The sequence below is a fragment of the Monodon monoceros genome, unplaced genomic scaffold, assembly GCF_005190385.1.
Source record: "Monodon monoceros isolate NGI ecotype Baffin Bay Population unplaced genomic scaffold, NGI_Narwhal_1 Super_Scaffold_1, whole genome shotgun sequence".
Lineage (NCBI taxonomy): Eukaryota > Metazoa > Chordata > Mammalia > Artiodactyla > Monodontidae > Monodon > Monodon monoceros.
Genome location: NW_021703765.1, coordinates 70,508,040 through 70,533,354, shown reverse-complemented (window position 1 = coordinate 70,533,354; position 25,315 = coordinate 70,508,040). Strand labels below are relative to the sequence as shown.

General features: G+C 51.5%; 1 protein-coding gene across 2 annotated transcripts; it reads left to right on the top strand.

Moving 5' to 3' along the window:
- Positions 1-1,578: 1,578 nt before the first annotated feature.
- ACADS (acyl-CoA dehydrogenase short chain) lies at positions 1,579-18,160 on the top strand. Of its 2 annotated transcripts, XM_029233232.1 has the most exons (11): positions 1,579-1,697; positions 2,724-2,887; positions 13,338-13,487; positions 13,732-13,843; positions 14,288-14,439; positions 14,717-14,887; positions 14,958-15,095; positions 15,262-15,357; positions 15,566-15,622; positions 15,766-15,925; positions 18,131-18,160. In XM_029233232.1, exons 1-10 carry the CDS (start codon positions 1,652-1,654, stop codon positions 15,916-15,918), a joined length of 1,239 nt encoding a protein of 412 aa, XP_029089065.1. In that variant the 5' UTR covers positions 1,579-1,651; the 3' UTR covers positions 15,919-15,925; positions 18,131-18,160. The 2 variants fall into 2 exon arrangements, with proteins under 2 accessions (XP_029089065.1, XP_029089055.1); XM_029233222.1 differs by lacking the exon at positions 18,131-18,160 and having other exon boundaries at positions 15,766-16,574.
- The last annotated feature ends 7,155 nt before the right edge of the window (positions 18,161-25,315 follow it).

Genomic DNA, 25,315 nt, shown 5'->3' with positions numbered 1-25,315 from the left:
AAAACTTGTATACTTTTCATATAAAATTTACATCCATGTTTAAGCTCACAAACAATACAGGTTAAAAATAAGTCTGGTTTAGATGGTCTGTGGCACCTGAAGGCCTATTGGCCTCTGCCCACAAACATCACTCATTTCCCCCTTTCTCCTGCTTCTTGCTCTTTTCTTCCTGGTGCCCAGGTAGAGTTATGAAAGGTGAGGAAGCTTCGGAGCATTTGCCAACGACAGTAAAAGTACTGTGGATTTAGAGGATTTCTTTTGAATGCATTTCTTTTTTTTTTTTTTTTAGATTTATTAATGAAGCTGAGATCTTGGCTCCATTAATTTACTTATATTTTAATTAATTTATTATTATTATTATTATTTGCGGTATGCGGGCCTCTCACTGTTTTGGGCTCTCCCATTGCGGAGCACAGGCTCCGGACGTGCAGGCTCAGCGGCCATGGCTCACGGGCCCAGCCACTCCACGGCATGTGGGATCCTCCCGGACCGGGGCACAAACCCCTGTCCCCTGTATCGGCAGGCGGACTCTCAACCACTGCGCCACCAGGGAAGCCCCTGAATGCATTTCTTTTAAGTGCAAGGTAACATTTGAAAGACTTTGCTGCATCTTTTAATAGATCTGCAGGAAGCAGAGCAAGGTCTTGAAGGAAGACAGAACTTTTGGCGTGTGGGTCAGTGCTGGGGACAGACGCCTGGCTGAGTTATGGGGGAAGAAAGGCAGCTGGAGAGACTGGGTTCCTGGGGGCGTGTGGGAGGTGTCTGGAGCCTGTGGAAGTCTGACTCACACCTGTGCCCATGCAAGACCCTTGGCAGGCAAGTGAAATCGCCGTAGATTTTTGGGCAGGGTGAAGGCGTCCTGACGGACGCTAAGGACCAGTGCCCCCTGCTCCCGGTGGAGGGGTGGGGTGGGGGGCTCTGCCCCCCAGTTGGGAGTGAGACGGTGGGACCACAATGGAACAGGGAAGCAGCAGTGCCACCCCACCTGCACAGCCTCCCAGCAACCCAACTCCCCATGTCTACATAGTGAGCACCAGCGCAAAGACAAGACCCTTGTCCCTCTTGGCGCTCAGACTTACAGGGGGCTTGATAAGATTTCAGATGCTACGTGCCAGGAATAAATAAAACAACGGGATGGAGAGTGTGTGTGGGGAAACACTGGCCTCCTGCGGTCAGGGCAGGCCTCAGCGAGTGATGAAGGGAAGGAGAGTTCCAGCTGAGGGAACGGTGGCTGCAAAGGTTTGGAGGCAGGAACCAGCTACAAGTATTAGAGAAAAGCTGCCCTGTGAGGCTACAGCAAGAGCATGGTGGGCGTGGGGCCGGGGAGGGAGGCGGGGGAAGGCCAGATAGGGCTTTTTAGGCCACGGAATTGGATTTTAGGAGAGATAGGGCCCCCCACCCCTACCCCTCGAAGAGCTTTAGGATCGGCCTGAAACCGATTTCGGAGACTTCCCCAAACACCGGACAGTTTGATTTATCTCCTGGGAGGGAGGCGGGGCTCAGGAGGACCCGAGGCAGGCCCCGCCCCCGGAGCGCGAGCGCGCGCCGGCCCCGCCCCGCAGGCCCCGCCCCCGGCCCCGCGCCGGAACCTGCGCTCGCGGTCTGAGGTCGCCTGGAAGAAGCCAAGTGCCGTTGCCGGTCTCCGTCCTCCATGGCCGCCACGCTGCTCGTCCGGGCCTGCGGCCCCATCCGCGGAAGTGAGTGCGTTCCGGCCCGGGGCGGGCTGGGCGGGCGTGGGACCCGGAGGCCGATTCTCGCCTGACGCAGGCGGGCTGGCGGTGCCCCTCCGGCAACGCGCGGCCTTTGTCCCAGTTGGGCTGCTCCTTGCGCCTGCGTGGCCCCGGCACCTGCTCTGACCCCCACTCCCAGACCAGTTTTCACCGCTGCACTCACATTCCCTCCCTTCATTGCACCTTCAGCGGAGGTTCAGGGTGCGCCATTCCTCGGGAATTATGTGACCTTGGGCCCCTGTCAGCCTCAGCTGGCTCTTGTGTAAAATGACCACAGTAATACTGTTGTTCTCATAGAGTTGTTATAAGGATTAAATCACAGGTGCCTGGCATTATACAGGTGCTCAGTATTAGCGCTTGTGGCTGATTGCATACAGTACCTTTCCCATCTCATTTCTCTCCAGCTGTAGCAGCAGTGACACCTGTAGCCAGGGCTTCCTTTGCCTGGTCAAGACCCACTCACCCTGAATAATAATAAAGGGGACCCTCTTTGAGAGCTGTCTCTGCCAGGCCCCGTGCTAAGTGCTACAGTCAGTATCTCATCCTCCCAGCCCAGGAGCTAAGTACTGCTGTCCTCCACATTTAGAGAAACCTGTGAAGTTAGGATCCTCGCCTAAGGTCACAGAGCTGTGCTCTTACTATTATTGGTGTTATACTGGTGATTGAGTGGGATCATTGTACAAAGTGTTTAGCAAGCATAGTAAACATTCAGTGCTATTCCCAGCAGCAGCGCTATCAACATTTTGGGCCTATAATTTTTTGTCATGGTATCTGTCCTATACAATGTTTAGCAGTATTCCTGGCCTCTACCCACTCCATACCACCCTTCGGTTGAGACAACCAAAAATGTCTCCAGACATTGCCAGATGTCCCTTGGGGGACAAAATCATCCGTGGTGGAGAACCACCTAGTTAGTGGATCACTATTATTATTATTATTACTACTACGCAAGACCTCTTACATTCCTCTTCCACTGACTATTCTCATTGGCAGCTCTCCGGCCTCGGGACTGGTGTTGCTTACATACCATCTACCAGTCTGTGGAACTGCCCGAGACACACCAGATGCTTCGTCAGACGTGCCGGGACTTTGCTGAGAAGGAGCTCTTTCCCATCGCGGCCCAGGTGGACAAGGAACATCGCTTCCCGGCGGCTCAGGTGAGAGTTTAAGAGTACAGGTACCATCAGCTCCAGGATGATTGGTGACAGTGACATCCAGAGGCACGGAGACTGCAATCAAGGAACCCTAAGTGGGGGGTGGGGGTGGGGGTGGGGGTCCTGGGACCCAGAAAATGCCCTGGAGGTTTCCCTTGTCCAGAATGAGGCCTATAGCCAGGATGTAACTTCTGGAATAACAGTAATAATGGTGGATGGTTGATATGCTTACTACGTACTGGACGTTGTGTTGATAGTAATAGTTAATGCTTATAAAATGCTGACCACGTGCTCGGCATTGTCCTAAGTTCCGATGGGTTAGCTCACCTGTTTCTTTTCGTTTGGCCGCACCACGCGGCATGCGGGATCTTAGTTCCCCGACCAGGGAGAGAACCTGCGCCCCCCTGCAGTGGAAGCTCGGATTCTTAACCGCTGGACCTCCAGCGAAGTCCCTAGCTTATCTGTTTCTTAAAACTGTCCTATGAGATGAAGGTGCCATTATTACATACCCTTTTGTATAGTTGATGAAACTCAGATTGATGAGAGGATTAAATGTGCCCAAGGTCATGGAGCTAATGAGTTACAGAGCTAAAGTTTGAACCCAAGTCTGTCTTCTGCCGGCTGCTGAGATCCCAGTCAGTCCCCTCCTCCCCATGCCGTTGTATCACTCCATCTATAATGACAAGTTGGAGATGTTCCTGCTGTCTCCATCCCCTGGCCTGGCAAGATATTTGGCACACAGTATACTCAATAGATATTTGTTGAGTACATAACTTGTGAAAGAGCCAATCTGTCTGGCCTCTTCTCCACGCCTGTTTTCCAGTCTGAGGAATTCAGGAGTTGTGATCACCATTCACATGCCTCATAGGCTCTGGGGCCACTTTTCCAGCTTAGTGAATGTTGTGTGTTCACAGTGTATCGGGCACTGTGCCCAGACTGTGGGAATACCCAAGGAGCTCAAAGTGGGGTAGGCAAGTGGCATTCTGAGCACCAAAATTAGTTGGGCAATGTTTAGGTGTTAAGCATTGAAATCATGTCATCATGTCATCATGTCCTGAGGGCATCCCCAGCTGCACGTCTGATCTCCATTTGGCTTCCTGGAATGCTTGCAAGGATTGTGGGAGATCACGTATGTCAAGTTCATGGTGCCTGGTACTTGAAAACCAGAAGCTATTAATACTATTATTATTTTTATTACAGTTGAGAAAATTGAGGCACAGAGAGGTGAAGTGATTTTCCAAGGCATACTGTCTATGGACCAGTAGACCTGGTGTGATTGGCTCCAAAACCCTGCTGCATCCCCTAGCCACGTGCTTGTCCCAGAAGCCCAGCTGGGAAGCCCTGTTCTAATCGGGAATATTATCGTCAAGGGCCTAAACTACCCCTGTATCCTCCATACCGCCACACTCTGGTGCTGCCCTCAGAGCAGTTGTCCAAGACATGGCTGTATATTGGGGCTTTTCTGGCCAAATGACAGACCACTTGATTTATTTTTCCTATATTCCCTCAAATTATAATACTTATTATATTACAGACATAGACTTGCTTTGTGCAAGAAAACTGGCAGTAGAAACAGGCTTTCTACCAACCAACTCTTCACCAGTCCTCTGGCTTTGTAATCTCTTACTTGCTTTATAGGGCGGGGAAGTTTGCAAATTGATCCTGCCACTAAATAGTGGCAGAAATGGATGTGGAAGGAAGAGATCAAAAGCATCAGCCTCCTGCCTTCTGACACATTCTGGCACCCGGAGGCTGCTCAGTCCAGACTTGCTGATGCATGACCTAGCTCAGAGTAGTGATAGCATTTATTTGGTTTGATCTTGGACAGGTGTTTTCATATCTGTAATCTGGTTAGGTTATCAGGAGTCCTGCTATTATTTCCTTTGTCTAGAGGATGTAGGAGCAGTTGTAGGAATTGCCTGAGGTCGTAGAGCTCCGGGAGAAATAGATCTTCTGATCTTGCCCCTGCCCCACACAAACTGGACTCTGTCGTTTTGGTGGCTGATGGGATGCAGAGGTTGCTCAATGTTTCCCTTCGCTAAGGATTGAGGCCGGTTGGCTTTTTGCTTTTAACACTCTCTGTTACTGTGGGTAGTGCTCAGCTCCCCCCATTACAGAAGGGAATCCAGGGCTTAAACAGGCAGAAGGGTCAAAGCAGTAGACACAGGGATAATAGGGCAGGTTGCAAAATTAAAAATAATACCACTAGTGTTCTATTTTTTTTTTTAATTTTTTAAACATCTTTATTAGAGTATAATTGCTTTACAATGGTGTGTTAGTTTCTGCTTTATAACAAAGTGAATCAGCTATACATATACATATATCCCCATATCTCCTCCCTCTTGCGTCTCCCTCCCTCCTACCCTCCCTATCCCACCCCTCTAGGTGGACACAAAGCACCGAGCTGATCTCCCTGTGCTGTGTGTCCACTAGTGTTTTAAAACGACGATAGTTATAATAACAGGAGTAACTATCATTTGGGGGTTACTGTATTCCAGGTACTTATCCATTAAATCTTTAACAAAACACCCTGAGGCAGTTACTTCATTGATCTCCAGTCTTCAGATGAGGAAACTGAAGCCAGGGGTTACATTTCTTGGTCAGCAGTCACACAGCTGGGATTGGAGGAGCCAGATGTAGACTCTGAGCTTCCCCCCCGACCCCACCGGCCTACAGGAGATGCTTAGTTAATGATATCTTTCTTTCTTTTCTTTTTTCTTCTTTTTAAAAATGTATTTATTTACTTTGGCTGCACTGGGTCTTAGTTGCGGCATTCGGGATCTTTTAGTTGAGGCATGCATGCGGATCTAGTTCCCCGACCAGGGATCGACCTGGGCCCCCTGCATTGGGAGTGCGGAGTCTTACCCAGTGGACCACCAGGGAAGTCCCTAGTTAGTGATTTCTAATATTTTTTTCCTGAAGAATTTTTTTCCCCCAAGAAAAGTGGGTTTACTGGGGAAGAGTCAAGGGGAGAAGAATTGAGAGGTGGGCAGGCCACGAAGGAGGTGGAAAGCTAGTGCCAGTTTCTGCTCACGTGGCTTGTTTTGTAATCTAAGCGGAACTTTACTCTTTCTGTGTCCAAACCTAACCCCTGCCCCCGAGAAAAAAAAAAAAGAAGTAGTTATGAGTTTATAATGCTTTTATGTTATAAAGGGAAATAGGAAATAGAATGGTGTTTCCAAACCAGCTTTGGACTCCGGAACCTGGAAATGTATATGTGCATTTTTTTTTTTTTTTTTTTGTGGCCGCACTGAGCATCTTGTGGGAACTTAGTTCCCTGATCAGGGGTGGAACCCGGGCCCCCGCAGTGGAAGCGTGGAGTCCTAACCACTGGGCTGCCAGGGAAGTCCCTATATGTGCATATTTATATGTATGAAACTGAACCCAGTTTCTTTTCCTTCACTCAGTGAATGTTTATTGAGTAACTTTTAAAAAAATTAATTTATTTTATTTTATTTATTCTTGGCTGCATTGGGTTTTCGTTGCTGCGTGCGGGCCTTTCTCTGCTTGCGGTGAGCAGGGGCCACTCTTCATTTGCTGTGCTCAGGCTTCTCATTGCAGTGGCTTCTTGTGGAGCACGGGCTCTAGGCGTGTGGGCTTCAGTAGTTGTGGCACTTGGGCTTCAGTAGTTGTGGCACACGGGCTCAGTAGTTGTGGCTTGCGGGCTCTAGAGCACAGGCTCAGTAGTTGTGGCACACGGGTTTCAGTAGTTGTGGCACACAGGCTTCAGTAGTTGTGGCACATGGGCTTCAGTAGTTGTGGCACGTGGGCTCAGTAGTTGTGGCTCACAGGCTCTAGAGCGCAGGCTTAGTAGTTATGGTGCACGGGCTTAGTTGCTCCGTGGCGTGTGGGATCTTCCCGGACCAGGGCTCGAACCTGAGTCCCCTGCATCAGTAGGCGGATTCTTAACCACTGTGCCGCCAGGGAAGTCCCTTATTGAGTAACTTTAATATATCAGGTGCAAAACCTGCTTTTCATCCTCTTGCCCTATCTCAGATGATAGTTAACCGCATAGAAACCTCTCAAATCATAGTCCATTTTTCTTCTTCCTCATGTGCACAGACTTCTGTGAATTCCACCCTGGAAGTGTCCCCTGAATGGCACTGCCTCTCACCTCTCCCGGCAAGAATTCATCTCTCTGTGTTTCAGGAGTGTTCGTTCATAATCCCTAATTCTCTGCGTGTGCTTGTCACGTGATGGTGTGTATCCTGTGTCGCAGTTATTTCCCACAGTTGCCTCCCTGAAGGCCGGGATTGGTCTTGTTCACGCCCCTACCTCCTCGCCCTCCGTAAGTGCTTGGCATTCAGCAGATGTTTGCTGAACTTTATGGACTTGAATTTTATGGTTAAGTCATCCTGAGTGTCCTTATTGTCCCAGCACTTATCACACACTGACCCAGCGTGGGAACTGGGGAGGTGGCTCCCGCAGCCCCTTCCCCTTGAATAAAGCAACAAATTTTCAACAAGTTAGGGAATTTGATTCTCTAAAAGGAGTCTGGGACTTCCCTGGTGGGAAGTCCCAGACTCCCTGGGACTTTGTCCCAGGACAAATTTGATTTTTTAAATATGTGAGCTTTAGAAGCGACTTAAAAGCACTATTTTTATATGAAGTGTCCTCTAAATGTGTCCCAAATATGAAGGCAGCAGGTGCTGAAGGCTCACTCTGCTAGGAAAGGGGTCCTTCTCTTTCTCACATTTTCTCTTGGGAGTTTGGAGACCACCAGGCTTGGCCCAGTCAGGGATGCAGGTCTGGACTCCTGGTTCACAGACACAAGGGGCCGAGAGTAACCACCGTGGGTAGCAGCTCTGAGGGGTTCCCCTTGAGGTCGCTCTGAAGGTCAGGCTGCTAGGGGAAAATATTAGGGAGCCTGGCAGCTGTTAGCCAGTTACCATCAACATGCTTAGATCAGGAATGATTTATACAACTGAACATACGGTCTTTTTGTGTGTGTGTGCTGCTGCTTTTTGTTTTGTTTCTGATTTCTTTTTTTTTAATATAAGTTTATTTATTTATTCATTTTTGGCTGCATTGGGTCTTCGTTGCTGCACGCGGGCTTTCTCTAGTTGCAGCGAGTGGGGGCTACTCTTCGTTGCGGTGCGCGGGCTTCTCATTGCAGTGGCTTCTCTTGTTGCGGAGCACGGGCTCTAGGCATGTGGGCTCAGTAGTTGTGGCTCACGGGCTTAGTTGCTCTGCAGCATGTGGGATCTTCTTGCTGGACTGAGGCCCGAACCCATGTCCCCTGCGCTGGCAGGCGGATTCTTAACCACTGCGCCGCCAGGGAAGTCCCTGATTTCTTCTTCTTTTTGATTGTACTGTCTCTCCTCTCCACTGCCATTGTCTCCAATTTTTTTTTTTTTTTTTTGTGGCCACACCATGCGGCATGTGGGATTTTAGTTCCCCAACCAGGAATCCAACCTGTGGCCCCTGCAGTGGAAGCATGGAGTCTTAACTGCTGGACCGCCAGGGAAGTCCATGTCTCCAATTTTTTTCTAGAATGTTCCTGCAGCTGGCCATGGCATATTGCCAGAAATCTCGAGATCCACTTCAGAATGAGAAAGGTTGGGGGAAATAGCATGCTAGTGAAGTCGTTTGGGTGCAGTCATTGTGAACTCCTACAGCTTTTTATTCAGACAGAGAGAACTGTCAGGAGAGTCAGAGGACAGTGGTGTGGTGTAGAGACGAGTGCCAGGAGTTCTGGCTTCCCCATCCAGGTGTCCCGGGACTGGCACCATCTGCACGTGAGCCCCCTTCCGTAACAGGAAAATGGGGTAATCCTTGTCCTGCCTACACTCCGTCTGGGAATTTTGGTTCCCGTTCTGTTTCTTGGGGTGAAATGGCGTCATGGTGTGATCGGCTGATCTGTCGTTTATCCCAGGGTTGTGTACTGGAGATAGAGGCTGAAGAGGGGGTGGGTCTTAGTGTCCAGGGAAGCTGGGTGGCGCGTGTAGCGTGAGACAATTGGGGCTTTTTTTTTTTAGCTCAGTCTCTTTTGCTGTTTGGCCAGAGAACGCACTTCAGCGGGGTTCCTGTCCAGGCCTGAGCATGAATCTTGGGGACCCTGCGTATTTCTGGCACCTGGTAGAATACGACCCTGGCTCCTGACCCAGCACAGGCATTCCGCATAAAACACTATTCTACCCTGGAATAGGTTTGTTGCAGGCCCTAAGTGTGGGTTCAGAAGGGGCTCTGGGACTTCCCTGGCGGTCCAGTGGTTAAGACTCTGCTCTTCCAGTGCAGGGGCATGGGTTCGATCCCTGGTCAGGGGACGAAGATCCCACATTCTGTGCAGTGCAGCCAAAAACAAAAGAAAATTAAAAAAAAAAAAAAAAGGGGGGCTCTGTTCTGAGGCCACGCTTGTGCTGGCACAGGGCTTAGTGAGTCGCCGGGTCGTGTTCAGAGACAACCCTGCCTAAACCACTGTCTACTTTCCACTCCCACCCCCTCCTTGATTCCCACCAGCTGCAATGATGCAGCTTTTCTGAGCAGCATCACCCCCGCTGGCCCCAGGTGCGCGGTGACCACAGAATTTTTTTTAAGCGATTCTCGAAATGACACATCCCTGGGAGCTCTGAGTCCCGTTTATCACTGTGTACTAGCTTCCCGTTGCTGTTGTAACAAATTACCACAGACTCAGTGGCTTAGAATAGTACACATTTAGTATCTGACAGTTCCTGGAGGGCAGAAATCCAAAGTGGGTCTCTCTGGGCTTAAAATCAAGGTGTGGGCAGGCCTGCATCCCTTCCAGTGGCTTCAGGGGAGAATCACTTCCTTGCCTTTCCCAGTGTCTAGTGGCCGCCTGCATTCCTTGGCTTATGACCCCCACCCCTCCAGCCAGCATCCCAGTCCCTCCAGCCTCTGCTTTCATTGTCCCATCTCCTTCTCTGCCCCTCCTGTCTCCGTCTTTCCCTTACAAGGACCCTGCGATGACATTAGCCCCCCTGGATCATCCAGGGCAGCCCCCCACCTCACGATCCTTCTCTTAATCTCACCTGCAGAGTCCCTTTTGCCACGTGAGGAAACATTCACAGGTCCCGGGGGTTAGGACGTGCTCGTCTTTGGGGGGCTGTCATTCTGCCTCCCACGCAGTGGCCGTCTCCTCCCCTGTGTTACACGGGAGAGCCTGAGCACGGTCAGGCCCACCCCAAGCTTAGAGTCTTACAAGAGTTTCCCATGGGAACAACTCAAGGCAGAATCAAACAAGCAGTTTCGTAGAGGGACACAAATCATTATGGAAGTTCAGCAGATTCACCAGTGCCCCTCCTCCCAGACATCACTGTCAAGACAAGAACTTATCAGTCACTTAATGATAATAAATGCCATTCACTTGCTCATCATTGCTAATTCTTAGAGAACTGCCCATCAAAACTACAATGAGGTACCACCTCACACCGGTCCGAATGGCCATCATTAAGAAGTCTATGAATAATAAGTGCTGGAGAGCGTATGGAGAAAAGGGAACCCTCCTACACTGTTGGTGGGAATGTAAATTGGTGAAGTCACTATGGAGAACAGTATGGAGGTTCCTTAAAAAACTAAAAATAGAGCTACCATGTGATCCAACAATCCCACTCCTGGGCATATACCCGGACAAAACTATAATTTGAAAAGATACATGTAGCTCTGTGTTCATAGCAGCACTATTTACAATAGCCAAGACATGGAAACAACCTAAATGTCCATCGACCGATGAATAGATAAAGAAGATGTGGTACACATTATACAATGGAATACTACTCAGCCATTAAAAAGAATGAAATAATGCCGTTTGCAGCAACATGGATGGTCCTAGAGATTATCATACTAAGCAAAGTAAGTCAGAGGAAGACAAATTCCATGTGATATCACTTATATGTGGAATCTAAAATACAACACACATGGGGCTTCCCTGGTGGCGCAGTGGTTGAGTGTCCGCCTGCTGATGCAGGGGACACGGGTTCTTGCCCGGTCCGGGAAGATCCCACATGCCGTGGAGCGGCTGGGCCCGTGAGCCATGGCCGCTGAGCCTGCGCGTCTGGACCCTGTGCTCCACGACGGGAGAGGCCGCAGCAGTGAGAGGCCCGCGTACCGCAAAAAAACCCACAAAAAACAAAAAACAACACACATGAAGCCATCTACAAAACAGAAATAGACTAACAGACATAGAGAACAGACTTGCGGTTGCCAAGGGGAGGGAAGGATTGGGAGTTTGGAATTAGTATATCCAAACTATTATATATAGGATGGATAAACAATAAGGTCCTATTGTATAGCACAGGGAACTATATTCAACATCCTGTGATAAACCATAATGGAAAAGAATATGAAAAAGACTATATAGATGTATAACGGAGTCACTTTGCTGTATAGCAGAAATTAACACAACATTGTAAATCAGCTATACTTCAATAAAATTTTTTAAACAGTGCCATTCACTGATCACTCACCTCGTGCCAGGTACTGGGCTCAGCATTTTATATATATATTGTCTCAGTTAGTCCTAAAAACAGTTCTATGAAGTAAGTACTGTTTGGGGAAGGGGGGAATCAAACTTATGATCACAGAAGTAATATTAATTATAGACAAATGAGAAAATATGGCAGACATTCTTACTGATTTGCTTCATTGAAGTCAGCATAGTCTAAGAACACGGTTACAGGATACAAATGACAAAATGATTTTCTTTTTATGAATTTATTTATATTTTATTTTTGGCCGCGTTGTGTCCTCATTGCTGCATGCAGGCTTTCTCTAGTTGCGGTGAGCGGGGGCTACTTTTCGTTGCGGTACACAGGCTTCTCATTGTGGTGGCTTCTCTTGTTGTGGAGCACGGGCTCTAGGCGTGTGGGCTTCAGTAGTTACAGCACGTGGGCTCAGTAGTTGTGGCTCGTGGGCTCCAGAGCACAGGCTCAGTAGTTGTGGTGCACGGGCTTAGTTGCTCCGTGGCATGTGGGATCTTCCTGGACTAGGGATTGAACCCGTGTCCCCTGCGTTGGCAGGTGGATTCTTTTTTTTTCTTTTTTATAATTTTATTTATTTATTTATTTTTGGCTATGTTGGGTCTTCGTTGCTGCGCGCGGGCTTTCTCTGGTTGCGGCGAGCGGGGGCTACTCTTCGTTGTGGTTCTTGGGCTTCTCATTGCGGTGGCTTCTCTTGTTGTGGAGCACAGGCTCTAGGCACGCGGACTTCAGTAGTTGCAGCACGTGGGCTCAGGAGTTGTGGCTCGTGGGCTCTAGAGCGCAGGCTCAGGAGTTGTGGCACACTGGGCTTAGTTGCTCCGCAGCATGTGGGATCTTCCCGGACCAGGGCTCGAACCCATGTCCCCTGCATTGGCAGGCGGATTCTTAACCACTGTGCCACCAGGGAAGTCCTAAAATGATTTTCTAATGAAAAGCAACGGTCCCTCTTCTACCCCAGCCTGCTCCGTAGAGGCCATTCGTTTTAGTTGTTTCTTCTCAAAGCTACGCAGGTTCTGTTGTGGTCCCTGTTTCCCAGGTGGGGAGCAGGCTGACAGAGGGTAAGGAATCTGTCCTAGGAACCTGCTGAAGGGTCTGAGCTGGTTGAGGTCCTGGAGTCAGTGCTGGATTTCAGTCCCAGCCCCACCACTTACAAGCTCCGCCCCGAACTGGTTGCTTCACCTCCCTGAGCTCCGGTTTCCTCACCTGTGACATGAGGTTGACTCAGCATTGTCCTCACAGAGCTTCGGCGAGACTCAAATTTAAGAGTACACATAAAGCATTTTTCAGCATTGGGCATTGATAATTAACGATCACCACTGGTATTCCAAGTCAGAAATTCCAAGCTTCTTCCCCTTTATTCATTCTTTCACTGCCATTGGAATATAGCAGTGGACAAAACTGCACTATCTCTGCCCTCGTGGTCACAGAGAGAGACCTTAATCAGAACAAGCACGTGAATAGGTGTGAAATTACAGCTGCACAGGCACCACTAAGGAGAGGCACAGATGCTGCCGGAGCGTGTGATTGAAGGATCTGACTCGGTGAGGTCAGAGGTGGCCATGCAGCAGTGATGCTTGAGCTGAGCCCCAAGGACGGGAGGAGATAATAACTAGTTGATAAAGGGTATCACTGACAGGAAACAGCACGTGCAAAGGCCCTGTGGTGGGGAGGGGAAGTGTGGTACGCGTGAGGGACTGAAAGAAGGTCTGTGTGGCAGTGTGCTGCCCTGCTCTGCTCCCTACCTCAGAGGCCCCTAAAGCCTTCTTGTGCCTTCTGCCTGCTCACTGGTTGTGTCTGTAGACACAGGGTAGAGTTGAGGCAGAATGTGGGGACAGGACGGCTTCAATGAATGGTGCTGTCTTGCAGACTCAGCCTCGGGGGTCCTGGGGTAGGTGGATGTGGCCACGTGACCTGAGTTTCTGCAGGCACTGGCTCAGGGGCAGGAGGGTTGGGGGTGGAGAGGGTGGGCACCGTCCCCTGGCAGCTGCCCTTGCCATGACATCCTTCCCTGGGGCCAGGTGAAGAAGATGGGTGAGCTGGGGCTCATGGCCATGGATGTGCCCGAGGAGTTTGGCGGTGCCGGCCTCGATTACCTGGCCTACGCCATTGCCATGGAGGAGATCAGCCGGGGCTGCGCCTCCACTGGAGTCATCATGAGCGTCAACAACGTGAGTCTCGCGCCTGGGCCCTGGGCACACCGGTGGAGGGGAAGCTCCTGTGGGTGGGGGGCAGGCCCTCTGCCACACAGCCCCACATCCGGGGCACAGCCCGGCCTTGGCTCCCTGCCCCCGACCACCTCTGGACCTGGTCCCTTGCGTGGGCCTCTGGAGAGAGGAGGCCTGGGGGTGGATACGCGGGCGGGCAGGTGTTCTGGGCTGGAAGGCCTCCGACCGCTCTGCACTGTCCCCCCAGTCCCTCTACTTGGGGCCTATCCTGAAGTTTGGCTCCAAGGAGCAGAAGAAGCAGTGGGTCACTCCTTTCACCAGTGGCGACAAAATTGGCTGCTTTGCCCTCAGTGAACCAGGTATCACCGTGGGACAGTGGTCTGCCCCTGTCCCCTCCCCTCAGAATCTGGGTGACAGACTCAGGCTGGGGCCGGTGCTGAGCTGGGTCAGCTGCTCGTTGCCTCCCGGGGCAGGAGGGCAGGAGTGAGGGCCTGGGGTGGAGCTCTGGCTGCTGGGATCGCCACAGAGCCCGGGCTCGCCTCGGCTGAGCTGGGAGGGAGGGACTTGGGCCCTGGGGTCCCTTTGGCTTGAAGACACCCAGCTGTCACATCCCCCCATCCCCCCACCCCGAGAGCTGTGGGAGCCGGTGCGGCCCTCGAGCCTTCTCTCAGGAGCCAGACCCTGATCCCTTGGACCCGGGTCTGGCTCACCAGCCAGGGGTGAGGCTGGGTTCCGGGTGAGTTGGTGGCGGTGCCCTCGGAGGGCAGAGGCGCCGGTGTACTCTGAGTCTGCGTGTGGGGCAGGGAACGGCAGCGACGCGGGGGCCGCCGCCACCACTGCCTGGGCAGACGGTGACTCGTGGGTCCTGAGTGGCACCAAAGCCTGGATCACCAACTCCTGGGAGGCCTCGGCCGCCGTGGTGTTCGCCAGCACGGACAGATCCTTGCAGAACAAGGTGGGGACCCCGGAGGGAGGGTCAGTGAGACGTTCAGAGTTTCTAGATCCAAACCTCCTCGGTCCGATGGAGCTGTTCTTGCTCTGGGGCACGTGCCGCTGTCCCTGTCCCTCTCCCTCCCCGGGCGGCGCCTTCCCCAGAGGAGCCGGCAGAGGGCGTCACCGCGAGGTTCTGAGGGAGGTGGAGGGAAGGGACAGGAGCTGGTGACTGTGGTGGTTTGTGTGAGGGGCGTGGCCTCGAGCAGGTGAAAAAGTCACTGGGCGCATCTGGCCTCCAGGGCATCAGTGCCTTCCTGGTTCCCATGCCAACGCCTGGGCTCACGCTAGGGAAGAAGGAAGACAAGCTGGGCATCCGGGCCTCATCCACTGCCAACCTCATCTTCGAGGACTGTCGCATCCCCAAGGACAACCTGCTGGGGGAACCGGGGATGGGCTTCAAGATTGCCATGGTGAGCCCAGCTGCGGGGGCGGGGGCCCTGGGGCCCGGCTGGCCGGCCACTGACAGGGCGGTCCTCACAGCAAACCCTGGACATGGGCCGCATCGGCATCGCCTCCCAGGCCCTGGGCATCGCCCAGGCTGCCCTCGACTGTGCTGTGAACTACGCCGAGAATCGCACGGCCTTCGGGGCGCCCCTCACCAAGCTGCAGGTCATCCAGGTAACGAGGCACGGTGCGGTGGAGGGAGAGAGTTTTGGCCTTTCCGCTCTGCCTCCCAGATGGCTTTCACCTGCTTCCGTGTTCTCTGCCCTCCTCCCTCCTGTCTTGCAGGGAGAGGGGAGGGAGGGCAAACACCGACTGCCGGGGTGGGACTGGGTTGTTGCAGTTCAAGTTGGCGGACATGGCCCTGGCCCTGGAGAGTGCCCGGCTGCTGACCTGGCGCGCTGCGGTGCTGAAGGATAACAAGAGGCCTTTCATCAAGGTGCCCGTGGGGCTGGGGTCTCCCTGGGCACGGCCCAGAGCTTTGGTGGTGGAGGGACTGAGGGAAACATCTGGCGGGGTCCCGGTTCCTTGGGCCCGTGGGTTTATTGCTACAAGGGGTGGCTCCCCCAGGCCCACCTCGCTGAGGGCCATGTGCTGGGCGCTCCGCCCAAGGTCGAGTTTCTGACGCCACCATCCCCTGTGGTTAGGAGGCCGCAATGGCCAAGCTGGCTGCATCGGAGGCCGCAACTGCCATCACCCACCAGGTGAGTGCCCCCGGTGCCTGGGCGAGGGAGGTCCCAAGGGTTGAGTAGCAGCGAGTGTGCCGGCTGCCCCTCCCCCGGCTGATCCTGTCCTGTTTTTCCCCTCGAGTGGGGGTCTTCTCCTGAGCCCCTCCTTTCCGCCTTAGGCCATACAGATCCTGGGTGGCATGGGCTACGTGACAGAGATGCCAGCCGAGCGGCACTACCGTGACGCTCGCATCACTGAGATTTATGAAGGCACCAGTGAGATCCAGAGGCTGGTGATCGCCGGGCACCTGCTCAGGAGCTACCGGAGCTGAACCCTCGGTAGGGCCGACAGTGCCTGCCGGGATCCGGGCTGGCCTGAGGACCAGGGGAAAGTGGGCAGGAGCCACGTGGCCTTCCCCCTGACTCCCTGTCAAGGCCTGTGGGGCAGAAGGGTGGGGGCCACGCCCCCTCTCGCCAGGGTCCCCAGACCCAGTCTTCTGGGTGGACCTGCCGCCCTCAGCTCTATCCGCCCCAGACTGAGCTGCCTGGGAGAAAGGAAGAGCCGGGCTGTGGTCTGAGGATGCCCGTCCTCAGCTCAGGTTCTTGGCTTTGTTCCCTCTCCACCACCGACTGTGCCTTATTCTCTTCATCTGGAGGCTGGGCCGTGGGAAGGGAGAAATTACCACTTGGGGACTCCCCAGTTCTTTTCTGTGGGCCCTGGCGCTTAGTGTGAGACCCAGCGTCCTCTTTCCTCTGAGGTCAGGAGTCTGGAGGAGTGGGGTGCGGTGGGGGCCCGGAATGACCAGGCCTCAAAGCAGAAGTGTTCTCTCAGGCCCTGTAGCCTTGGGGCTGGGTCATTGTGGAAGCTGCCCTGCATCCCATTAACCTGTTCTTTGTAAAGTATAAATGAGTGCAGGTGGGTGGTCTGATTCGTGCTGTGGGATGATCACCTGTGGGAAGTAAGTAATAAAGCATACCTGTCCCCTGACCCTCATGTCCTTGCTTGGGTGCTGCTGGGGAGGGAAAGATGGTCCTTTAATCTGCTCTCCTGCAAACCCCCCACTCTGTGTGAGTGAGTGAGAGAGAGAGAGAGAGTGTGTGTGTGTGTGTGTGTGATTATGTGAAGCCGGCTGCAGCGGGAGGGTCCATTTCCACCCTGGAAGAGCTCCAGCACGAGGCAGGGTTGATGCAGTTCAGGAGAATAAGGGCTTGGGTGTCTAGGAGACCCACTGCTGAGCAGGGAGGGCCAGCCAGGTTAGGGCCACGGGCGGGCAGTCAGGTGAGTGAGTGCCAGCCTCAGGGCAGGAGGAAGGAGGATGCAGAGGGGCTAGGGGGAGAGGAGAGGGGAAGGAGCAAAGCCGAGGAAACAGAGACTTCGAAAGCGTCTGATTTGCTTACTATCTGTTCACTGAGGGCCAGCACTGAGCCTGTAGTGAGAGGGTCCTGTATCGAACCGAACTCAGGTCCACTCGTCCAACGTGCAGCAAAGCCAATCTGCTGACACCAGGTTGTGGTGAAGGAACGTACAGTGTTTATTGCAGGCCCCAAGCAACAGAGTGGAGACAAGCCTCAGATCCACTCCAGGTGGTTTCTTAAGGGGAAGAACAGAGAGGCTGAGATTAATCATTTCTGTGATGAATGGTAGTTTCGGGAGTCAGGATGTCTCTGGTTTAGGGTTCTCTGGCCGGGTGGCCCATGGCTCAGGGGTCTGTGAACTCATCTTGCCCTGGAGAAACACCCTGAGTTTGTGTGGTAATGGTATCTATGATAGCAGTTTTAGCACATTAACAGTGTTATTGACAACAGCTGTTGTAGTCATCGGACGCTGGTTGATTAGTGTGTAGTTGGCACAGGATTGAGGCCAGAGGGTATAAGAAAGGGGATAAAGTTTTGGATAGAGATTAATCACCAGCTCAGCAAGGGAGTTGGTTTAAGGAGGACTCGGTTTGGGTCCTGGTGGTGCGGGGCCGGCTTTGGGCCGACGTGCCTCTGTGCGGGGAGCCCATGCTGTTAACCGTTGTGGCGCGGTGTGGAGAGCGGAGCTGCTGGGGGAGAAACGGAACAGGGGGTGAGGGCGGCGGCAAGAGCCCGCAGACAGTTTCAGAAGAGGTGCGGACAGCCCTCCGCAGAACGGGAAGGGCCGGGAAGCTGACCTGCTACTGCTGTGAGGTCTCTGGAGGGAAGAGGGGACGGGGAACCTGACCAGTTGGAGCCACCATCAAGTGGGCGCCCAACCGCGCGGGCTCTCGCGGCGCGCGGGTTCACGTGCAGGGGTGCGGGTGAGGGACGCCGCGCGGCCGAGGGAGGCAGCCTCCAGCCTCCCCCCGCCAGCGCCGGCCTCGCCCTGGGCCCGCGGGCAGCGCCCCGGCGCCCGAGCAACGACTCCCTCGCCAGCGGCTCTGCCGGCTCACACGCCTCCACGGGCCGCTGTTGGCGGGGCGGGCCTCTCGGGTCTGGGCATCTGGCCCAGGTGTGCGGGGTGAAGGAGCCGGGCACCGCTGGGACGACAGGCGCAGCTGCGGCCCGCTTTCCCCCACTGCGCAGGAGGGCGGGGCGCGAGGGGCAACAGGAGAGGGATCTCGCTAACGAGACGCAGAGACCGCTTCCCTGCCGCCCTGGGGTCTGGTGGACGGCGCCGCCTCCTGCTCCAGGTAAGCAGCTAGCTCACACCTCTGCGGGGCCCTGGGCTCGGGTGCAAGCCGAGGGTGCGGGGAGCAGGCTGGGATTCCAGGCTTCTCCCCCGGAGCAGCCACGGTTGACCCATCCCACCTGGGAGGCAGGCGAAGGGCGGCCTCTCCCTGAGTCGCTGACCCCACGAACAGGGGCAGTGGCGTTCAGATGGCTCCACGACGCCTCCAGCGAGGTAGCCCTGGCTGCTGGCCCAGGTGAGGGTGAGGGGACAGGCACGTGGTTGAAGCTGTCTCTGGGCCTTTCCTCTAGGCAGTGGGGGACGGGGTGGGGGAGGGAGCTTTGAGGCTCAGAGGAGCCCGACCTGAGCCCCAGTCCCAGGTTGGGACGCCAGGCTGGGAACCCAGCTCTCCTGCTCCGGACTCTGGCCCCTCCTGTCTTGGTCGGGCCAGTCTGCCCTACCTGTTGAAAAGCCTCTGGGCCTTGAAGGGCCAGGCGCCAGCTAGGGCCACAGTGATTCTCCAGGGCAAAGGGCTGGGCCATCAGAGCCCGCCCGGCCGGGGAACAGGCCTGTTTTCCCAGCGGCCGCCCCAGCTGGGCGTCCGCTTAGATGGAGCTGGGAAGAACCTCAGCCTCGGGGTCATAGAGGGCCATACTGTCCTCCATTTCCGCTCAAGGTCCAGTCTGTGCGCTCCAGGTCTTCTGGATGCTCTCATGGGTTGGGGGTCTCCCTCTCCTGTGGGGGGACAGGAGGTGGGGAGAGTCAACCACCAACCCTTTGGCTTTGACGGAGCAGGCCTTCTTTAGTTGAAGCTTCTCCAGCTCAGAACTGAATGCTGAATTCTGCCCTGGGTCTCCTTGAACTGGAACTATGCAAGTAGGTCACAGACATCATGTCGCTTTGTGCCCAGTGTGTGTTTCCTACGAATAAGGACAGTCACATTCACTTACACATCAGGGGGACAGTTACCAAAGTTGGGAAGCTTAACCATGGTCTGCAGACGTCACTCACGATTTGCCAGTCCTCTCAATGCCCTTCACCGTGGTTTAAGGTCCAGGATCACACGTTGCATTTAGCTGAGGGGTCTCTTGTTTCTTTCATTCTAGGATGGTTTCTCATACTGAATTTATGGTGACATTGGCAGTTTTAAAGTGTCCAGGCTGGTTAATTTTGTAGACTGTCCCTCTGTCCAGCTTTGTCTGATGGTTTCTCTGTGATAAAATGCGTGGTGTGTATTTTGGGGCGATGATAGTGTAGTGAAGTCCCTATTTTATACCTGACTTCGACTATTAGTGTTTTATCTTTTTCTTAATTAAGATGAGGTTTATCATCTTTCTAAAATACCAATTTTTTAAAATATTTTATTTATTTTTGTCTGTGTTGGGTCTTCGTTGCTGCGCACGGGCTTTCTCTAGTTGCAGTGAGTGGGGGCTACTCTTCGTTGCGGTGCGCAGGCTTCTCATTGCGGTGGCTTCTCTTGTTGCAGAGCATGGGCTCTAGGCCCAAGGGCTTCAGTAGTTGTGGCTCGAGGGCTCTAGAGCACAGGCTCAGTAGTTGTGGCGCACAGGCTTAGTTGCTCCGCGGCATGTGGGACCTTCCCGGATCAGGACTCGAACCCGTGTCCTGTGCATTGGCAGGCGGATTCTTAACCACTGCGCCACCAGGGAAGCCCTAAAATACCAATTTTTGACTATTGACATTCAGTATTGTGGTTTTTAAATTAATTTGATAGTTTCCTTCTAATTTTTTTGGATTTAATTTGCTGTTTTTTCCCCCCAGCTTCCTGGGATGAATGTTCATTGGTTTTTTTCAGTCTTTTTTTCTAAGGAATGAATTTAAAGTTATGCATTTCTCTCTAAGCATGGTTTTAGCTTCATTTCATAAATTTCAGTAGATTGTATTTTCATTATTACTCAGTTTTCTGAGTTCCATTATGCTTTCTCCTTTGACTTATCAGTTGTTTCAAAGAGTATTATTTTATTTATTTTTGGCTGCGTTGGGTCTTTGTTGCTGTGCACGGGCTTTCTCTAGTTGCAGTGAGCAGGGTCTACTGTTCGTTGTGGAGCGCAGGCTTCTCACTGTGGTGGCTTCTCTTGTTGCAGAGCATGGGTTCTAGGCGTGCGGGCTCAGTAGTTGTGGAATGTGGGCTCAGTAGTTGTGGCTCGTGGGCTCTAGAGCGCAGGCTCAGTAGTTGTGGTGCACGGGCTTAGTTGCTCCGCGGCATGTGGGATCTTCCCGGACCAGGGCTCGAACCCGTGTCCCCTGCATTGGCAGGTGGATTCTTAACCACTGCGCCACCAGGGAAGTCCCGAAAGAGTATTATTGTATTAAGACGGGGTTTCTGCAGTATTTTTTGTTATTGATTTTTTAAAAAATAGTGGTAAGATACACATAACATAAAATTTACCATTTTAGATTGGCACAGCATTGTAAGTCTACTTCAATAAAAAAAGTTATTAAAAAAAGGTAAACTATCCTGTGCATGATGGCAAAGTGAGCTTTCTAAAATGCAGATCTGATCGGTACACCCCCATGCGCACTCAATCCCAATTTTCATAAATGACTTGCTCTTCTGCCAAAAAAAGACCAGTTTAACCACTTTTCCTAAAAAAAAAAAAAGTACAATTCAGTGGCATTTAGTACATGTACAGAGTTGTATAACTATCACTGCTATCTAGTTCCTGAACATTTTCATCACCCCAGAAGGCAACGCTATACCCATCGCTATTGATTTCTTTTTTCTTCTTTTTCTTTTTTTTTTTTTTTCTTTTGGCCATGCTATGGTGTGGCATGTGGGATCTTAGTTCCCTGACCAGGGATCGAACCCATGCCCCCTGCAGTGGTAGCGGATCCTTAACCACTGGACCGCCAGGGAAGTCCCCCACCGCTATTGATTTTTGCCTTAATTGCATTGTAGTCTCAGAACATTGTCTGCATTATTTAAATTCTTTGAAATTTGTTGAGACTTGCATCATGGCCCCATGTCATTTTCTATAAAAACCGAGTATTTTTTAAGAGATTCTTTTTTTCCCCATTGATACACATAGCTCTAGTTCATTTATTTTGATTGCTGTATGGTATTCCATTGTGTAAATATACTATATTTAGGTAGTTTATAGTTTTTCTCTGTTATAAACCATGGTGCAGTGAACATTCTAGACTGTGTCTCCTTGTTCAAGTGTGAGATCTTCTGAGCATTTAAATAGAAGTGGGCTTGTTGGCCTCAGGCTGTTTGTCGCTTCGGCTTTACAGATATTTGCCAGATCTCCACCGTGGTTCCATCAGCACATAGCCTCCTAGCAGGGGAGGAGTGTCCATCCCTTGGTACCATCAGATTTGACCATTTTTCTTCAACCTGATTGTGATTTTAACTTACACCCCTGGTTGCTAGAGGAGTTGCCCATCTTTTCACTGTTGATTGGCCATTCTGGTTTCTGCTGTGAATTGCCATTTATGTCCTTTGTTTCTTCTATGGGTTATTCTTTTCCTTATTGATTTGTAATCCTCCCACGGGCATAGTTTGGCTGCTAATCACTTGCCAGCTGTAGAGTTGCAAAAAGACTCATAGTGTGTGACTTGCACTTTTTTTTTTTTTTTTTTTTTTTTTTTTTTGCGGCACGCGGGCCTCTCACTGTCGTGGCCTCTCCCGTTGCGGAGCACAGGCTCTGGACGCGCAGGCTCAGCGGCCATGGCTCACGGGCCCAGCCGCTCCGCAGCATGTGGGATCTTCCCGGACCGGGGCACGAACCCGCGTCCCCTGCATCGGCAGGCGGACGGACTCTCAACCACTGCGCCACCAGGGAAGCCTGACTTTCACTTTTTAAAGTGGTTTTACATTTTAATGTCCACTTTGAAAATTAAAAAAAAAAACTTTCAGAAGTTTTATCTATACTCTAAACGTTTCAAATACACTTTTCATGATAAAAAGTGACAGTCCCCTCCTGGGGGGGTAGCTTGGGTATATCTTTCCAGACCTTTTCCTGTGCATCTGCGAAGAGCTCAGTTATGTATTTTTCCCCCACAAATGGGATGAATGCTCTATGTATTATGCAGCCTTTACATCAAGTGACCTCTCTATACCTCTCCTTAACAGAAAGATTTCTCCCCCTACACATACATACATACACACACACACCCACCCCCTAGAGTTGCCCAGCACCAGAGAGAGGAGAGGTTGCTCGTGGGCCAGCCAGCTTGTCTATATTCCCGTTTTTAAAAGTTGTAAAATATGCATGAGACGAAATTTACCATTTTAACCATTTTTAAGCATACAGTTCAGTGACATTAAGTATATTTGAAACAGGAGCGAAGGGGGCAGGGCACCACCTTCAAAAGAATGACCAAGCCCTTGAAGATATGACATAAACTTGTCAGAACCAATTAGGTCCAAGATGGTGGAAGATTTGACTTCCGGTGGACCTTGAGCCTCATTACGCTCATTGTAATACATTAGCCTGTGCTAAACTACACACCCACATGTGCCATGACAGTCCCGAGGCCCACCATAAAAGGCCAAAAAGTGGGCAGTGGTGGTCCAGTTTCTGGAAATCTCCACCCCTTCTCCAAAATAGTTGGAATAATCCTCCCACTCATTCGCCTATGAAATTACCCAGACCATAAAAACTAACCACCCCATATTTTGGGCCCACACTCTGTGGAGTGTGTTTCTCCCAGGGCAGATCTTGCCTTTTGAGACAGCCCGCATTCTGTCTATGAAATGTTTATCTCTCTAAATAAATCCACTTCTTACCTATCACTGCCTCTTGCTGAATTCCTTCTATGCTGAGACATGAAGAACCTGAGCTTCATTAAGTCCCGAGACCAGGTGTGTGATTTTTTTTTTTTTTTTTTTTTTTTTTTTTGCTGTACGTGGGCCTCTCACTGTTGTGGCCTCTCCCGCTGCGGAGCCCAAGCTCCGGACGCACAGGCTTAGCGGCCATGGCTCACGGGCCCAGCCGCTCCGCGGCATGTGGGATCTTCCTGGACCGGGGCACGAACCCGTGTCCCCTGCATCGGCAGGCGGACTCTCAACCACTGCGCCACCAGGGAAGCTCCAGGTGTGCGATCTTAATTAAAAGACAGTGGGTTCACATGCCGCGGGGCAACTAAGCCTGTGTGCCACAGCTACTGGAGCCTGCACGCCTAGAGCCTGTACTCTGCAACAAGAGAAGCCACCGCAATGAGAAGCCCGCCACAGCAAAGAAGAGTAGCCCCCGCTCACTGCAACTAGAGAAAGCCCATGCGCGGCAACGAAGACCCAACGCAGCCAAAAATAAATAAATTAAAATTTAAAAAGGGCAGTGGGTTCAAATCCCAATCTGGGTTTTGGCTGGGTATGAGATCTGGGTTGTGTGGTTTCATATTCACCTTGTTGGGCAACCATCACCACTATCCACCTGCAGAGCTCTCTTCTTCCCAAACGGAAACTTTGTACCTGTTTAACAATAAGTCCCCGTTTCTCCCTCTTCCAGCCCCTGGCAATCACTGTTCTACTCGCTGTCTCTATTAACTTGACTACTTTGGGGACCTCATGTAATCAGATCATACAATATTTGTCCTTTTGTGACTGCCTTATTTCACTTAGCATAATGTCTTCAGTGTTCACTCATGTTGTAGTGTGTGTCAGAATTGCCTTCCTTTTTGGGACTAAATAATATTTCATCGTATGGGTAGACCATATTTTGTTCATTCATTCATTGATGGACTTTTGGATTGTTTCTACCTTTTAGCTGTTGTGAATAATACTGCTATGAACATGGATTGTATAAATATCTGTTTGACTCCCTGCTTTCAGTTCTTTTGGTTGTATACCCAGAAGTGGAACTGCTGGATCATATAGTAATTCTGTTTTTACTTTTTTTGTTGTTTGTTTTTACTTTTTTGAGGAATACTGTTTTCCATAGTGACTACACCATTTTACATTCCTACCAACGATGCACAAGAGCTCCAATTTCTCTACATCCTTGTCCACACTTGGTATTTTCTGTTTCTTGTTCGTTTGTTTGATAATAGCCATCAAGATGGGTGTGGAGTGGTCTGTCACTGTGGTTTTGATTTGCATTTCCTTAATGACTAAGGATGTTGATCATCTTTTCATGTGCTTATTGCTTTTTTGTATATCTTCTTTGGAGAAATGTCTATTTCAGTTCCTTTGCCTATTTTCCAGTTGGGTTTTCTGTAGTTGAATTGTAGGAGTTCTTTATATTAATCTCTTATTAGATATGTGATTTGCAAATGTTTTCTCCCTTTCTGTGGGTTGCCTTCTTACTCTGTTGATGGTGTCTTTTGATGTACAAAAGTTTTTAATTTTGATGAAGTCCCATTTGTGTATTCTTTTGTTGCCTGTGCTTTTGGTGTCATATCCATGAAGTTGTTGCCAAATCCAATGTCATGAAGATTTTTCCCCTGTGTTTTCTTCTAAGAGTTTTATGGTGTTGACTCTTATTACACTTAGGACTTTGATCCATTTGGGGTTAATTTTTGTATCTGGTGTAAGGTTAAGGGTCCAACTTCATTCTTTCACCTGTGGATATTTAGTTTTCCCAGCACCACTGTTGAAAAGACTGCCTTTTCCCCATCGAATGGCTAGTTCCCCCAAAATGGCAAGTGGGGCCACCCTGTTGCCACTCTCTGTTTCAATCAAGAGTCACGTGTCCTTCCTGGCGCAGGATGTGACACAGCCAGCGGTTCCCATGATGGTGGATGCCCTCACACAGTGCACCTCCTTCATGGCCACGTGCTGTGCTGTGCTGTGCTGTGTGGGACTCCAGGCCTGTAACTGGCCAGAGCCAGAACCCAACTCAGGTTCGTTCGGCTGCCTGTTGCTCAAAAGTCAATGTTCGAGAGACAGGGTTGGTAGGAAAAGATGCTTTATTCAGGAAGCCGGCAACCTGGGGAGATGGGGAACTAGTGTCCCCCAGAACCATCTCCCCATTGCAAATCGGGAGCAAGAGCTTTTTTTTTTTTTTTTTTCTCTCGGTACGCGGGACTCTCACTGCTGTGGCCTCTCCCGTTGCGGAGCACAGGCTCCGGACGCGCAGGCTCAGCGGCCATGGCTCACGGGCCCAGCCGCTCCGCGGCATGTGGGATCTTCCCGGACT